Genomic DNA, 13,051 nt, shown 5'->3' on the forward strand with positions numbered 1-13,051 from the left:
TGGGAGGAGTGCACTTGGTTTGTAGGGATAGTGGGGGTCATACCGACCCGATTGCACGCTGAGCTTCTTCGCAGCCGTGCGATCGGGTCTGAACGGCACGTGCGTTGCGGCTTCATTGCGCAGGCGTGTCAGCCGTCGCCAGGCAGCGACCCCTCTAAAGAAGAAAGCGGTCGCAGCTGCGACCGCAAGAATATTGACAGGAGGAAGGCAGATCCGGGCGTCAACTCACCGTTTTTGGGGCGTGGAGATCCGAACGCAGGTGTGTTAAGGCGTTTGGAGGGCGGATGTCTGACAATTCCGGGACCTGCAATGCTGAAGTGATGGCACAGGGTGAGTAACTCTAACCCTATTCTACTTCTGCACAAAACTTTTTTTGCATAGCACTGCTGCACAAGCGATCGCAGCCTTGCTATGCAAAAATCCACTCCCCCATAGGCGGCGTCTAGTTGATCGCACAGGTAGCAAAAAGTTGCTACGTTCGATCAACTCTGAATGACCCCCAGTGTTGCAGCGTGTTCTTCGTCCGATCTGTGTTTGGGGTACAATGTCTGTAGCTGAAAGTAGTTTGTTCAAGATAGCTTTTCTAAAATAATGCTTTATGGTTAATGGAAGATTAGAATGTTATAAATCCCTTGTAATTGGCATATTATGATCTCACATGTTACTGACTTTCCATAGATGGAGGAGGCTGGAGTAAACGGGAGAGGAGTAAGAGTTCCCGCCCTAAGCCGGCTGAGAAGCCGCCAGAAGGTATGTCGCTGCGGTGTGATGGTAAATCTGTATATAATCCCACTGTCTGCTTCAGCGGCATCAGTCACTTCCTTGCACAGAGTGACACTTTGTGCTGATGTGTTCCAGCGCTTAGGTCAGCACAGCAAATGCTAGGAATCACCCTATGGGTTCTACTTGGTAACGCTGGGTGGTCACTGGGAACAAGACAACGGTATACGTATATAATGCATGACTAGACGTACCGATATGCTACATGCACATCCTGCTCACGAAATGGTTCGGAAGTTTTCTTACGTGGAATTAATCCTCGTCATTTTTTTGTTACAGCTCCTCCAGTAAATCCGAAGGCTGCCTTAAAATCGAAGATTGTGGCTGAATTCAGGGTGAGATCCATATTAAGAGGCTGTCTGAGTAAAAGTAGGCTTGAATCTTCTTTAGGCAGTTTTTGGGATGTACCTGATGAAGTTGCTGTAGAGTAATAATGATCTAACATGGGCCGGAATTTGAGGCCGCCTCTGACCTACTAAGACAAGAAGCAATAGCTGATAAAGTGGTATACAGTATACAAGTGGATTCCAGTGCTAAAGTAAGATTCCTGGAAGACACAATCGGCAGATAAAGTTGCTTGTGGAGATCATAGCTCTGTGTGAGTGCGCATTCACAAAACAACCCATTTCCTCTTTACAGCTAAAATGCTGTTTATTTTAAGCTGACTTGTACTGTTCATTGAAGAAAGTAAAAAAGTAAATGTTGTTTTGCAACTTGTATGACTAGGATGTCATGCACCTATTTCTGCTACAATGCACCCTTCAGATCTTGGGACCATGAGGTATAGGGCTTCCTTTAGCACTTTTTCAATGGTCAATGGGGCCGACTCAATTGTTCTTCACCCCCTGCTTGGCGTCTTTAGCAATGGGCGTCTATTGGAGCTATTCAATTGTTGTAAGTAAGACTGGGGGTAGGTTAGCTTCATCTACAACAAGGCGATCAGATGGTAACAGCTAGACCCTAGGGTTACTTAAGTCCCTTGTAAACTCCGTCTAATAAATCTGCTTACTGTATGTCACTTATATATGCATATCATTTCTCAAAGCACTGACACACTGCGACTGCATAGTTGAATTGCTGCATTATTATTAAATTGTTGCTCTGATCAGAACCCCATTACCAGTTAAGGTGCCTGATAGCTCTAGGTTTAAGCCATACAAAATGGTTAGACTAGTTTAAATTGTTTCAACGAGCCCCGAACTGTGGACTTTTTAACTCCTTTTTTTTCTCACACCTCCAGAGGCTTGCTTGAAAAAAATGTGTGCGCTGCAGCTAATGGTTGTCTGTCAGAGAAACCGCTGAATAGCTCCAATATACGCCCATTATTATAGACAGCCGGCAAGTGGCACGCGCCACCACTGAATTGGCCCCAGTGTGTTTTGGCCTCCTCCCACTTCAGTGACCCATGCTTTGCACCCCCATGAAAAACACTTATCTTAGGTGCTGGATTAATAGTTTACTGTAGGGTGTTTGTTTTTTTATTTTGTAATGTAAAACTCACAACACAATTGTGATACAGGATGAGTCCCATATACAAAATGCCAAAATACGGATTTTTAAGTACGATGGATATGTGGAACAGCTTTGCTTTCTGACTGTTCAATGTACATAAGGTTTGTGTAATGCTCAAGATTATTACAAATACTGTAGGAAATGCCCTTCAGCCTGTGTGTATAAGGTGTATATGAGACACAAATGCATTCCGTGTTTAAACTTTGTTCCCATCTCATTATGATCTCACTGTGGTACGCAAATATTTGGCAGCACGGATGGTGTAACGGTTAGCATTACTGCCGCACAGCACTGAGGTCATGGGTTTCATTCCCACCATGTCCCTAACCATATGGCGTTAGTATGTTTCTACCCGTGCTTGTGTAACTTTTTCCTCCGGGGTTCTCCGGTTTCCTCCATGATAAAATTTACCCTTGCGTGAATGTGTGTACATGTAGTAGGGAATATAGATTGTAAGCTCTACTGGGCCAGAGACTGATGTGAATAGCCAATAATATTTGTAAAATGCTGCGGAATAGGTTTGCGCTATATAAATAACTGGTAATAAAAATATAAATATTCCAAAATACTGATAAATAGAATTTCTACGGCAGGGTCCACAGGTTATCCACAGGATAACTTTAGGATATGATGTAGTAACAGTGGATTGGTACCAAACGATCAAAACTTTCGGCCTCCCGGCATGCAGCGGTCCCGTCCGTATATCCCCGCCTCCTGGCTCAGGCAAATTTTTATAGTCTAGCTATTTTTTGGTTTTTTGAGCTATCCTTGTAAAAAGCGTTTTATACGTACGTTAGAGACGCTCCAACATAATAATAATTTTTCACCCAGAATAATCATCTCTTTTTATTACCCAAAAACATGCAGGTTCAGTGAAACTTGTGTTTTTGGTAGAAACGGACCCATTTTCGGGTGAAAACGGGTCTGTTTTCGGGGAAAAACAGATGAAACAAAGGTGAAACAAATGCCTGTAAAGCCGCAGCACGTGCCAGCTTATCTGGGCCAATCGACGCGCCCCCCAACTTCCCCCCCCCAACTACCTCTTCTCCACCCCGTGTTGATACTTTTACACCCGACAGTCCGTGCAGTTAATTGAATATTCCCCTTAGACTCGGTGTATGGCGGAAGAGGGATCTCGTCACTCATTGGCTGTCATTACGACATGGAAGATGTATGTCATAAGGACAGGAGTTTTAGGGACCCTTTCTATCTTCTGGTCCCCTGTTTACAAAAACAGATTGGACTGACCGTAGCCTTGTGGATCTATTCTGTGTATATTGGTGCTGGAACCCTGTCCTTAGAATGTGGATGCACCATCAGCCGGCAGCATATTCTCTGCATACTTTTTAATGGGTTTTGCATCCAAGGACACTTATTTTTGGCAGATGATGACGTGCTGCAAAGGGGTAGCTTTGAGAGTTCCCCATGGTCCAGCTTAGTGTAGTGATTCCTGAACTTTGTCCTCAAGGCACCCTGACGCTCCAGATTTTAAGGATATTCATGCTTGAGCACAGATGACTTAATTGGGTTAATTAGAAATAATGAGGTACTAATTAAGTTATCTATGCTCAAGCATGGATATCCTTAAAATGTGGACCGTCAGGATGCCTTGAGGGCTGAGTTTGGGAGCCACTGCCTTAGTGGCTGTTGGAATCCTGTGTTCTCTGTGGTGGACGCCCACCCACTGTTTCTCTAGTTGTCTATTCTCTGGCATGGTTAGAAATAGAATTCATTTCCTTGCAGGGAAGAGCACAAAACACCTGAGTGTGTTGAGGCGTCAAAGTCTTGATACCCCCGTTGTCCAGTGTCTGTAAATGGATTGAGGGAAAAGGGATGTAAAGTAAATCTAGCAATGGTGTTACTTACTGGACTGCTTGCGCTAGGTGTAATGATTCGCTTTTACTTTGACTTCACTTTCTTGCAGTTTCATGTAAAAGTATACCTGTTTCTCTAACGTCCTAGTGGATGCTGGGGACTCCGTAAGACCATGGGGAATAGACGGGCTCCGCAGGAGACATGGGCACTTTAAGAAAGAATTTAGATTCTGGTGTGCTCTTGCTCCTCCCTCTATGTCCCTCCTCCAGACCTCAGTTTGAATCTGTGCCCGTACGAGCTGGGTGCTGTTCAGTGAGCTCTCCTGAGCTTGCTGTAAAAGTATTTTGTTAGGTTTGACGCGCCGCCGTCCCCCTCGCAGAGCCGGAAGACAGATGCCGGGTGAAAGAAGCAAGAAGACTTCGAAATCGGCGGCAGAAGACTCCAGTCTTCACTGAGGTAGCGCACAGCACTACAGCTGTGCGCCATTGCTCCCACACTACACCCACATACTCCGGTCACTGTAAGGGTGCAGGGCGCAGGGGAGGGGGGCGCCCTGGGCAGCAATTGGGACCTCTTGGCAAAAGTTTGACATATATACAGTTGGGCACTGTATATATGTATGAGCCACCATCATAATATTGTACAGAAACGCAGGACAGAAGCCCGCCGCTGAGGGGGCGGGGCTTCTTCCTCAGCACTCACCAGCGCCATTTTGTCTCCACAGCTCCGCTGAGAGGAAGCTCCCCAGGCTCTCCCCTGCAGATCCACGGTAGAAGAGGGTAAAAAAGAGAGGGGGGGCACGTAATTAGGCACATAATTATTACAGCTGCTACTGGGTTAACAGTAAGTTACTGTGTGATTCCTGGGTATATATAGCGCTGGGGTGTGTGCTGGCATACTCTCTCTCTGTCTCCCCAAAGGGCCTTGTGGGGGAACGGTCTTCAAAAAGAGCATCCCCTGTGTGTGTGGTGTGTCGGTACGCTTGTGTCAACATGTTTGACGAGGAAGGCTATGTGGAAACGGAGCGGGAGCAAATGAATGTGGTGTCTCCGCCGACGGCGCCGACACCTGATTGGATGGATATGTGGAAGGTTTTAAATGATAATGTTAATTCCTTGCATAAAAGGTTAGATAAAGCTGAAGCCTTAGGACAGTCAGGGTCTCAACCCGTGCCTGATCCTATGTCGCAGAGGCCGTCAGGGTCTCAGAAGCGCCCACTATCCCAAATTGTTGACACTGATACCGACATGGATTCTGACTCCAGTGTCGATTACGATGATGCAAAGTTACAGCCTAAATTGGGTAAATCCATCCGTGTTATGATTATAGCAATTAAGGATGTATTGCACATCACTGAGGAAACCCCAGTCCCTGACAAGAGGGTTCATATGTATAGGGAAAAAAGGCAGGTGGTGACCTTTCCCCCTTCACACGAGCTAAATGAGTTATGTGAAAAGGCTTGGGAATCTCCAGATAAAAAACTGCAGATTTCTAAACGGATGCTTATGGTGTATCCTTTCCCGCCAACGGACAGGTTACGCTGGGAATCCTCCCCTAGGGTGGACAAAGCTTTAACACGCTTATCAAAGAGGGTAGCCCTGCCGTCACAGGATACGGCCACCCTAAAAGACGCCGCGGATAGAAAGCAAGAGGGTACCCTGAAGTCCATTTACACACATTCAGGTACCTTACTAAGGCCGGCAATTGCGTCGGCCTGGGTGTGTAGTGCTGTAGCAGCATGGACGGATACCTTATCTGAGGAACTTGATACCTTAGACAAGGATACTATATTAATGACCCTGGGGCATATAAAAGATGCTGTCCTATATATGAGAGATGCTCAAAGAGATGTCGATTTCTGCCAGAAGGGTCCTGTGGACTCGGCAATGGACAGGTGATGCCGACTCGAAAAGGCACATGGAGGTTTTACCTTACAAGGGTGAGGAATTGTTTGGGGAGGGTCTCTCGGACCTGGTCTCCACAGCTACTGCTGGAAAGTCAAATTTTTTGCCATATGTTTCCTCACAACCTAAGAAAGCACCGTATTACCAAATGCAGTCCTTTCGATCACAAAAAGGCAAGAAAGTCAGAGGTGCGTCCTTTCTTGCCAGAGGCAGGGGCAGAGGAAGGAAGCTGCACAACGCAGCTAGTTCCCAGGAACAGAAGTCCTCCCCTGCTTCCACTAAATCCACCGCATGACGCTGGGGCTCCACAGGCGGAGCTAGGTCCGGTGGGGGCGCGTCTCCGAAATTTCAGCCACAAGTGGGTGCACTCTCAGTTGGATCCCTGGGCAATAGAGATTGTGTCTCAGGGATACAAGCTGGAATTCGAAGAGTTGCCCCCTCACCGTTACCTCAAATCGGCCCTGCCAGCTTCCCCTTTAGAGAGGGAAATAGTGTTAGCTGCAATTCACAAATTGTATCTTCAACAGGTGGTCAAGGTTCCCCTCCTTCAACAAGGGAAGGGTTATTATTCGACCATGTTTGTGGTACCGAAACCGGACGGTTTGGTCAGACCCATATTGCATTTAAAATCCCTGAACATATACCTGAAAAGGTTCAAGTTCAAGATGGAATCGCTCAGAGCGGTCATCGCAAGCCTGGAAGGGGGGGATTTTATGGTGTCTCTGGACATAAAGGATGCATATCTTCAAGTCCCCATTTATCCACCTCATCAGGCGTACCTCAGATTTGTGGTACAGGATTGTCATTACCAATTCCAGACGTTGCCGTTTGGTCTCTCCACGGCACCGAGAATATTTACCAAGGTAATGGCGGAAATGATGGTGCTCCTGCGGAAGCAAGGGGTCACAATTATCCCATACTTGGACGATCTCCTCATAAAAGCGAGGTCAAGGGAGCAGTTGCTGATCAGCGTAGCACGCTCTCTGGAAGTGTTACAACAACACGGCTGGATTCTAAATATTCCAAAGTCGCAGTTGATTCCTACGACTCGTCTGCCTTTCCTGGGCATGATTCTGGACACAGACCAGAAGAGGGTTTATCTCCCGATGGAGAAGGCTCAGGAGCTCATGACACTGGTCAGAGACCTATTAAAACCAAAACAGGTGTCTGTGCATCACTGCACGCGAGTCCTGGGAAAAATGGTGTAATCATACGAGGCCATTCCCTTCGGCAGGTTCCATGCGAGGACCTTTCAATGGGATCTGTTGGACAAGTGGTCCGGATCACATCTTCAGATGCATCGGTTAATCACCCTATCCCCCAGGGCCAGGGTGTCTCTCCTGTGGTGGCTGCAGAGTGCTCACCATCTCGAAGGTCGCAGATTCGGCATTCAGGACTGGGTCCTGGTGACCACAGATGCAAGCCTCCGAGGGTGGGGGGCAGTCACACAGGGAAGAAAGTTCCAAGAGCTGTGGTCAAGTCAGGAGACTTGCCTTCACGTCAACATCCTGGAACTAAGGGCCATATACTACGCCCTACGTCAAGCGGAGTCCCTGCTTCGCGACCAACCGGTTCTGATTCAGTCAGACAACATCACCGCAGTGGCTCATGTAAACCGCCAAGGCGGCACAAGGACAAGGGTGGCGATGGTAGAAGCCACCAGAATTCTTCGCTGGGCGGAGAATCACGTAAACGCACTGTCAGCAGTGTTCATTCCGGGAGTGGACAACTGGAAAGCAGACTTCCTCAGCAGGCACGACCTCCACCCGGGAGAGTGGGGACTTCATCAAGAAGTCTTCACGCAGATTGCAAGTCGGTGGGAACTGCCACAGGTGGACATGATGGCATCCCGCCTCAACAAAAAGCTACAGAGATATTGCGCCAGGTCAAGAGACCCTCAGGCGATAGCTGTGGACGCACTGGTGACACCGTGGGTGTTCCAGTCGGTCTATGTATTTCCTCCTCTTCCTCTCATACCCAAGGTGCTGAGAATCATAAGAAAAAGAGGAGTGAGAACAATACTCATTGTTCTGGATTGGCCAAGAAGGACTTGGTATCCAGATCTGCAAGAAATGCTCACAAGAGGACCCGTGGCCTCTGCCTCTAAGACAGGACCTGTTGCAACAGGGGCCCTGTCTGTTCCAAGACTTACCGCGGCTGCGTTTGACGGCATGGTGGTTGAACGCCGGATCCTAGCAGAAAAAGGCATTCCGGATGAAGTTATTCCTACGCTGATAAAGGCTAGGAAGGATGTGACGGCTCAACATTATCACCGTATATGGTGAAAATATGTGGCTTGGTGTGAGGCCAGGAATGCCCCTACGGAGGAATTCCAGCTGGGCCATTTCCTTCACTTCCTACAGTCGGGAGTGACTTTGGGCCTTAAATTGGGTTCCATTAAGGTTCAGATTTCGGCCTTATCCATTTTCTTTCAAAAAGAACTGGCTTCTCTGCCTGAAGTTCAGACGTTTGTAAAGGGAGTGCTGCATATTCAGCCCCCTTTTGTGCCTCCAGTGGCAACTTGGGATCTTAACGTGGTGTTGAGTTTCCTGAAATCACACACTGGTTTGAACCACTCAAAACGGTGGAATTGAAATATCTCACGTGGAAGGTGGTCATGCTATTAGCCTTGGCTTCGGCTAGGCGTGTGGCAGAATTGGCGGCTTTGTCACATAAAAGCCCTTATCTGGTTTTCCATGCGGATAGAGCAGAATTGCGGACCCGCCCACAATTTCTGCCGAAAGTGGTTTCATCCTTTCATATAAACCAACCTATTGTGGTGCCTGTGGCTACTACTGACTTGGAGGATTCCGAGTCACTGGATGTGGTCAGGGCTTTGAAGGTTTATGTAGCCAGAACGGCTAAGGTCAGGAAAACAGAATCTTTGTTTATCCTGTATGCTTCCAACAAGCTTGGGGCGCCTGCTTCAAAGCAAACTATTGCTCGCTGGATCTGTAACACGATTCAGCAGGCTCATTCTGCGGCTGGGTTGCCCCTGCCTAAATCAGTTAAGGCCCATTCCACAAGGAAGGTGGGCTCTTCTTGGGCGGCTGCCCGAGGGGTCTCGGCATTACAGCTTTGCCGAGCGGCTACTTGGTCTGGTTCGAACACCTTTGCAAAGTTCTACAAGTTTGACACCCTGGCTGAGGAGGACCTTGAGTTTGCTCATTCGGTGCTGCAGAGTCATCCGCACTCTCCCGCCCGTTTGGGAGCTTTGGTATAATCCCCATGGTCCTTACGGAGTCCCCAGCATCCACTAGGACGTTAGAGAAAATAAGATTTTACTTACCGGTAAATCTATTTCTCGTAGTCCGTAGTGGATGCTGGGCGCCCGTCCCAAGTGCGCACTTCTGCAATGCTTGTATATAGTTATTGCTTAAATAAGGGTTATGTTATAGTTGAATCAGGGCTTATCTTATGCTCTGTTATTGTTCATACTGTTAACTGGGTAAAGTTAACCTGGATTCCCAAAATACTTTCCTTGTACTGTCGGCTCTTCCGGGCACAGTTTCTCTAACTGAGGTCTGGAGGAGGGACATAGAGGGAGGAGCCAGAGCACACCAGAATCGAAATTCTTTCTTAAAGTGCCCATGTCTCCTGCGGAGCCCGTCTATTCCCCATGGTCCTTACGGAGTCCCCAGCATCCACTACGGACTACGAGAAATAGATTTACCGGTAAGTAAAATCTTATTTTTTGACCGTGCTTATTTGCCATGTGAGGAGATAGAAACACACTTAATTATGTTTTCTGAAGACTCAAAGTCCTCTAGAAAAAATAACCCACAAGTTTATAATTTTTGTGGTTACTGCATCAAAAAATGACTGATGTTGGGGTTTCAATATGTCAAGTCTGGAAAGTACCAAGATATGCCAAGGGGTTATTGGGCTACATAGACTCTTCCTAAATATCGTACTGGGTTCTCGATTTGCTGAAATCCTGTGATTTCCAGAGAAGAGCTAACCCTCCAATCCACTATATTCAATTCGTGTCGAATCCTCTCCGACACTTCACTGTTCTGTTGTCACCTGTTTCCTCGCCGATTCCGACCATTCGTTTCCTAAGTGTCTCATGGGAGGAAATAAATGGTCGAAATCTGACCCGTTTTCGATTTGTGCGGGGTCGAAAACACATGGATGACCTGCGATTCCGCTCATCCATGTGTTCCGGAATTTTTGACAGGGCGGTTAAACAGAACTTAAATTGAATAGTGTAGTGTCCGAGTGCCGATTATCGGCGGAAAGTGCAGTTTTTCTGCCTTGTCGAAAATGTAGACACTAATTGAATATCGCCCATGGTCTGTCCTGTGCCTACTCTACCCTGCTACACCGTCACCCTGGTCATTCTGTGCAGTAATATCATTTGAAGAATAAACACTTTACTTCCTAAAATGCATCACATTAAATTTTGATCAAAGGTTAAAAGCTAAAAAAATAAAAAAAAAAGAACATAAAAATGATTTCTTGAATAGTCCTAATTAGTGAGGCCAATCCTGGGATCAGCGGTATCCCGGGATTTAGGCCCAAAAACATCCGGGATTCAATCCCGGGGTTGGAAGCTCCAATCCCGGGGATTGAGGGGTCAGCTTTCAGCGTCCTCAGGATGATCAGACGCTGCTCAGCTTCCTCCTCCTGGCTCCGCAGCGTGACGTGCAGTGACAGGTCACGCTGTGCTGTATGCAGTCACCCGCCGCTGGCCGCCGAGAGAGACGGTTGATCCCCGCCTGCCCCCGTTGTATGGTTATGTGGGCGGGGCCAGGGGGCAGACACATAATGAAAAGCCAATCCCGAGATTAACCATTTTTCAATCCCGATACTCATGATTGAAAAAATGGCTCAGGGTTGGCCTCCCTAGTCCTCACCAAATGTCCATGTTGTTGCATCTTCCTATGATATGGTTCTTTTTACTCTGTAAATCTAGAACATTTCTGATCTTGTCCCCTTTAGCCCCAAAGCCTGATTGATGACTTGCTGTCATTCAAGCGCTCCGTGGGCCATGTGGAACTTAAGGAGAAGCAGCTTTCAAACATGAGAGTTGACGTCTGCAGCACGGAAACATTGAAACGCCTAAAAGGTATTTGTCTGCCTTGTGCTAGGAATTTTTCTGTCTCTGTACCGATGTTCTCTGTTTGCCAGCATTGTCTGTTTTCTGCCACATCTTCCAGATAAGGCTGGAGGGAAGAAGTTCTCCAAAGATTTTGAAGAAGCGAGCGCAAAACTAGAGGAGTTTGTGAATATCCTGGACAAGCAGGTGAAGAACGGCCCGTCGCTCACCGAGGCTCTGGAGAATGCTGGGATTTTCTTTGAAGCTCAGTACCGTGAAGTAAAGGTCGTGGTGAATGTAAGTATACCAGGATTTACTGAGTGCGTGTGCGCCGTTAAAGCCTGCAGCAAACCCTGCCTGAACACAGGTGAGGAAGTCAGATGGACCAGTCGTGATGCTCACCCTCTAGCATAGCAGCACAGGTTGGACAGCATGTGGCTCAATAAAATGAGCTGCTGGCAAAGGAAGTTCTGGACTTGGTGTAAGACGCATGCTGTTGAATGTACCAAGGCAAGAGGTCCCCTGTTGTTGTGCTCACACCACTAGCCGACTTATATCCTCAGGGATGTGTCCTGCTAGCGTAACCATCCCTTTATATTGCTTTCTTTACAATGCTATCCACTGTGGACATAGGGTGCTCTCTGTGTAATGGATTGCCTCATCCTCTGATAGATAGCTGCTAGTGGGCACATGTTCTAGCTTATTCCAGGCACACCACAGTGTCCTTTTTATATGGAGTGATGGTGTATAGAGAGTTGTACAGTCACCATTATGTTGTGTTAGGATACCCTAGCTAAATCTGACTTGCGGTACTACATGCAGCTGGCTCCCTTTTTTAATATTTAACAGCAATAAATAGTGGAAAACTGCTCTAATCAAGCTGGTAACAATCCCCAGGTGCTGCGGGAGGGGGTTACTCTAGACAAGAAATACAAAAGGGATTTTTCCCACGCACTCTGCTGGCTGTTAGTAAGAAGAACTATATACACTATGTAATAATAGAAAATTTAGAGCTCTTCGTTACATATGTTTTGCAAAAGATATGATAAGCCTCCAGGCCACTTCACTGCTGCTCTATTGCTGGAGGTCCCTAACTAAGCATAAGTCCAGGGCTTGGACCCCACAAAGTCGGCTCAGGCCCGACCACCCTAGGGCAGCACACCATTGAAATACTAAAGTGTTAATATGTGTTAAGAAAGAAGCTGAAGCTATGGGTTAGAAAGTGCTACAAAAATAAGGGTGTTAATAAAATACTGAAAAGAGTAATATTAGTATATTTAACAGGACTGCAACTTTTAATTTGCATCACATAATAAACTGATGAACATGGAAGATGTTTACTTGACTCCTCTCTTGGCTCATCCAATCTTAGACTATAAGCTCTCATGAGCAGGGCCCTCGTCTCACATGTGCTGTTCCTTCCCTCACTTATACCATGTCCTCCTCCCGAACAGCAGCACTTACCCATTGTGCTCTGCTGCTTATGGCTATTAGGACAGCTGCTATGTTCTGCAATGTTCTGTACTGTAAGCTGCTATTTATGTGTTGAGTATACAGTTTATGTACTGTGCAAAGTGCTACAGGCCCGTTGTGTTGCATATAAATAAAGGGGAATAATACGGTAACTGTTACTTGCATGGTTCATTGGCGGTCGCTGTAGCAGTGGGGTATTGAGGTGGTTGTAGGCAGTTTGGCACTGTAAGAAATTCCCTGAAGTCCTACTTAAGAATGGAGTGTTCTTCCTCATGTGTTTTCTGTGCTGTTTTATCTGTTGTAGTTTGCTCTCCTCCTAGTGATTGAGTTCTGCTACCCTACCCTCGTCCCTATTCAAGGCCAGTACACAGATCAGGGTCATCTACACGGTTGTGGTATGTAAGGTCGACAATGCTTGGGTCACCCACTATTGGCCTACTGGGGTATTCAGGGCACGAGGTCCGTTCAGTGACCAGGAACCCCAATTAGTGCACCGTGTCCCCGCGCATGGCTCGCGAGCAAGGTG

At 47.0% G+C, this 13,051-nt stretch overlaps 1 protein-coding gene across 1 annotated transcript in view; it reads left to right on the forward strand.

The window, feature by feature from the left end:
• RPRD2 (regulation of nuclear pre-mRNA domain containing 2) overlaps positions 1 to 13,051 on the forward strand; it is a 101,633-nt gene that overhangs the window by 59,385 nt on the left and 29,197 nt on the right. The window contains exons 4-7 of the mRNA XM_063947155.1: positions 679 to 750; positions 1,060 to 1,115; positions 10,956 to 11,082; positions 11,174 to 11,349. Of these exons, the coding sequence (XP_063803225.1) occupies positions 679 to 750; positions 1,060 to 1,115; positions 10,956 to 11,082; positions 11,174 to 11,349 (431 nt within the window). The remainder of the gene's footprint in view (positions 1 to 678; positions 751 to 1,059; positions 1,116 to 10,955; positions 11,083 to 11,173; positions 11,350 to 13,051) is intronic.

This window comes from Pseudophryne corroboree, chromosome 12 (assembly GCF_028390025.1).
Source record: "Pseudophryne corroboree isolate aPseCor3 chromosome 12, aPseCor3.hap2, whole genome shotgun sequence".
NCBI classification, from domain to species: Eukaryota; Metazoa; Chordata; class Amphibia; order Anura; family Myobatrachidae; genus Pseudophryne; species Pseudophryne corroboree.